The sequence below is a fragment of the Aplysia californica genome, unplaced genomic scaffold (assembly GCF_000002075.1).
Source record: "Aplysia californica isolate F4 #8 unplaced genomic scaffold, AplCal3.0 scaffold01107, whole genome shotgun sequence".
Classification (NCBI taxonomy): Eukaryota; Metazoa; Mollusca; class Gastropoda; order Aplysiida; family Aplysiidae; genus Aplysia; species Aplysia californica.
This window is the reverse complement of record NW_004798377.1, coordinates 92,001-95,961: the sequence shown is the minus strand read 5'-3', so window position 1 is coordinate 95,961 and position 3,961 is coordinate 92,001. Positions and strand designations below refer to the sequence as shown.

The window sequence follows — 3,961 nt, the reverse complement described above, 5'->3', positions numbered from 1 at the left end:
ACACTCTTGTGACCCGCTATTTCCGGGGTGCCTTGAAAGTCAAAGCAGACTTTGTGCTGTTAAAGCTAGAGAGATGAGCAGAGTAAGCCCGATTCCCTGTAAAGACTTCTTCGTTGACATCCACCCCTTGGCGCTCATATGACCTTATGCAGTTGCGAGCGCCGTAAAACCTCTACTAAATAAAAAAATAAAAAACTCAAGGTACTCTGGTAATTGTCAGACTCACAGCTTATCAAAGTATTGACTATGTATTTTCCAAAGGTCTTTTATTTTTATTTCAGCAACAATGTAAGCGTCAGATTGCAAACAATGTCTCTCTCGTGTGTATAAGTTATTGAAGCGTGCCACTTTCTTGTCAGATTGCAAACAATGTCTCTCTCGTGTGTATAAGTTATTGAAGCGTGCCACTTTCTTGTCAGATTGCAAACAATGTCTCTCTCGTGTGTATAAGTTATTGGAGCGTGCCACTTTCTTCTTTCCTGTCCTTCTGTTGCTTTGTGTCTGCCAGTGTTGCTCTTTTCCTGTACAAAGTGAGTGGTAGCGTGTTGAGATGCATCTCTTTGCTCAAACCAACAAACAAATCTTGTTCTTTTCTCTGATTTTCTTTGTATGTTACTATCTTGTCGCTTCTCTAATCTTCAGCAGTTTTTAAACCAATTTGTGCTGCAAGTGCTGTGAAACACTCTACTTAGTGGGTGGTTGGCGGGTGCTTTGGTGTGATTTGCTCCTTCTTTCCTATCAAACATCTGTCATCCTGATCTCTCCTCCTTCTTTGTGTTTGTTACTGTCTTGTTACACCTCAATTCTTCGGCACTTGTATGACCTTATTGAGTTGCAAGTGCGGGCCGCAAATTTCTTACTAAAACTAAACCTATTTGTGTTACAAGTGCTGTAAAAATTTGTTTACTCAAACCGACACACACGTGTTCCCCAGATTGTGCGCCACACGGCCAAGAACCTGTTTGTCCTGTTTACCCGTTGGGGCCGCATCGGCAGCCGGGGCCAGTACCAGCACACACCCTTCCAGAGCCTGGCCGAGGCAGCCAAAGAGTTCTGTAAGATCTACAAGTCCAAGACAGCCAACGACTGGTACCAGACCACCAAGTGAGACGCCTGTCTCTCTCTCTCTCTCTCTCTATATATATATCTATCTCTCTCTCTCTCTCTCTATCTCTATCTCTCTCTGCCTCGGCCTCTCTCTCTTTCTCCTCTGTCTGTCTGTATCTCTCTCTGTTTGTCTCTCTCTCTCTCTCTCTCTCTGTCTGTCTGTCTGTCTGTCTGTCTGTTTCTCTCTCTCTCTCTCACTCTCTCTCCCTCTCTTTCCCTCTCTTTCCCTCTCTCTCCCTCTCTTTCCCTCTCTCTCCCTCTCTCTCAAAACTACTGCTTTGATAAACAGCAGTGCTGGCTAGATGCATACATATTATTACCTTTGGCAGATGAGTAGAAATGAGACTTATATTTCCCATTGAAGTTTACTTTAATTTCTCTGTTTGGTCTTTCTGTGAGCCTTAGTTTCGCGCATGCAGCCTCGAGTGTGGGTGTCAATGTACGGTTACGTTTTGGACAACGTGCCATTTCCCTTGCAATTTCTGTATTAATGGAGCGGATGTCATAGAGGTTCCTGGTGTAGCCCTTAGGCTCTCTGCCTTTGCTCATGGAGTACATGAGTTTGATTCCACAGTGGGAGGGATTGTTTTAAAATTGAGTATCTCTGTCAGGGATGTATCCCACACAGTCTGGGTTGGTCTTGTCAGCAGGGTTGAAGTAGCCTGCTTCTGAAATGTTCTAAATCTTGGAGGGGGGGAGGGGAGGGAGTGTAACTATTAAAATTACAATGACTTAATGCATGATGTGTTCTCTGTGCACCTCACACACACTCACACATACGTGGGTGGTTGGCAGGTGCTCTGGTGTAGTTTGCTTCTTCTTTCCTATCAAACATTTATTGTCCCTATCTCTCCTTCTTTTTTAATGTTTGTTACTGTCTTGTAACACCTCTAATCTTCTGGCGCTCATATGACCTTATGCAGTTGCGAGCGAAGAAAAACCTCTACTAAAACTAAAACACACACACACACACACACACTCTCTCTCTCTCTCTCTCTCTCTCTCTCTCTCTCTCTCTCTCTCTCTCTCTAGAACAACTCCCCCCCGGAAAAAAACATTAAAAAAATAATAAAATAATGGATATAATGTCTCCATGGGGGAAGTATATCACTGACAATTCCACTTCCATGTCTGGCTGTATATTTATGCTCTGTGTGTGTGCGCACACATACGCGTGTGTGTGTATTTGTATGTGTGTGTGTTCACGCTGCTGTTTGTGGCCCTCAGGTTCCAGAACCATCCCAAGAAGTACCGGCTGATGCCCCGCGTGGAGAAGCAGCGCCTGAAGCATCACAAGGTGGAGCTGAGTCTGGACACATCGCTGGCCAGCGGGCTGCCCGAGGCTGTGCTTGACCTGGTCACTGAGATTGTGAGTCACGCCTGTTGTTATCTCCACTTAGAAGCACATTTCTGTGGGTGGTTGGCAGGTGCTCTGGTGTGGTTTGCTCCTTCTTTCCTATCAAAAGGTATTATCCTTCTCTCTCCTCCTCCTTTTGTGTGTTTCTTTCTCTCCTGTAACACCTCTAGTCTTCAGCACTTATATGACCTTATTGTGTTTGCAAGATCTGTGAAACGTAAGTCCCTCAAAAAATGAAAATTTGCAGTTTCCAAGGAGCTTAGTTTTGGAAATTGCAAAACTTTGGCTGCTGTTTTCTCGCTAATTTTAATCTGTGACGCACAGCGACCCCCACCTCCTTCAATCGCAGATATCTAGGCTTTTATTAAAGTTAGAGATGTTTGTTGTTTGTTTTTTTCCATCAAAAGCAAGACAAACAAACAAGTTTTATGATTTGACCAATTTCTCTGCCTGCCCCAAAAATGGTGAAGTGCCTGATTCCAGCGTGTAGTGACACAGTTGTTTCTTTTTTACCTCCCCAGAGCAACGTAAGCATGTTCGAGGCCTCCATCAACAAAGTGGGTCTGGACACGGAGCTCATGCCCTTTGGCCGGATGAACCGCGAGACACTGCTGGAGGCTCGCAGAGTGCTCACTGACATCAGGTACGCTTTTCTTTGTCTTGTCTTCTTCTTTCTTCTTCCATCTCCTCATTCCTTTGGTCTCCATTCTTCCATCTCCTCATTCCTTTGGTCTCCATTCTTCCATCTCCTCATTCCTTCCTTTTTCATTCCTTCCTTCTTTTTTCTTCATCATTCCTTCTTTCTTTTTTTCTTCAATATTCCTTCTTTCTTCTTCCTCCTCCTCTTTCCCTTGGTCTACATTCTTCCTTCACCCTCCTTCGTTCCTCCCCCTCTTTATTCCTTCTTCCTCTTACCTTCACAATGATTTATCTGTGATCTGTAAAGACTTTTCTACTCACACAAATACCAACTCCGTATTGGTACTGTTAGTCATGTTTTTCTTTCTACAGTAGAGACATCTGTGGTATTAGACCTTGGCAAAAGACATGGCTTCTGTTCTTGTGTGGGGAAGTTTATTTTTTTAATCAAGTATGTGTGTGTCTGCTGGGTTGTTGTATCCCACTCAACCTGCGTTGACAGTGGAAGGCTGGGTTGTTGTATCCACTCTACCTGCGTTGACAGTGGAAGGCTGGGTTGTTGTATTCACTCAACCTGCGTTGACAGTGGAAGGCTGGGTTGTTGTATCTCACTCAACCTGCGTTGACAGTGGAAGGCTGGGTTGTTGTATCTATCTCAACCTGCGTTGACAGTGGAAGGCTGGGTTGTTGTATTCACTCAACCTGCGTTGACAGTGGAAGGCTGGGTTGTTGTATCTCACTCAACCTGCGTTGACAGTGGAAGGCTGGGTTGTTGTATCTATCTCAACCTGCGTTGACAGTGGAAGGCTGGGTTGTTGTATTCACTCATCCTGCATTGACAGTGGAAGGCTGGGGTGA

The 3,961-nt window shown here is 44.6% G+C and overlaps 1 protein-coding gene across 1 annotated transcript in view; it reads left to right on the top strand.

Moving 5' to 3' along the window:
• LOC101863474 (poly [ADP-ribose] polymerase tankyrase) overlaps positions 1 to 3,961 on the top strand; it is a gene marked incomplete in the record, with an annotated part of 96,184 nt that overhangs the window by 78,088 nt on the left and 14,135 nt on the right. The window contains 3 exon segments of the mRNA XM_013090014.2: positions 935 to 1,104; positions 2,335 to 2,476; positions 2,986 to 3,107. Coding sequence (XP_012945468.1) covers positions 935 to 1,104; positions 2,335 to 2,476; positions 2,986 to 3,107 — 434 coding nt within the window.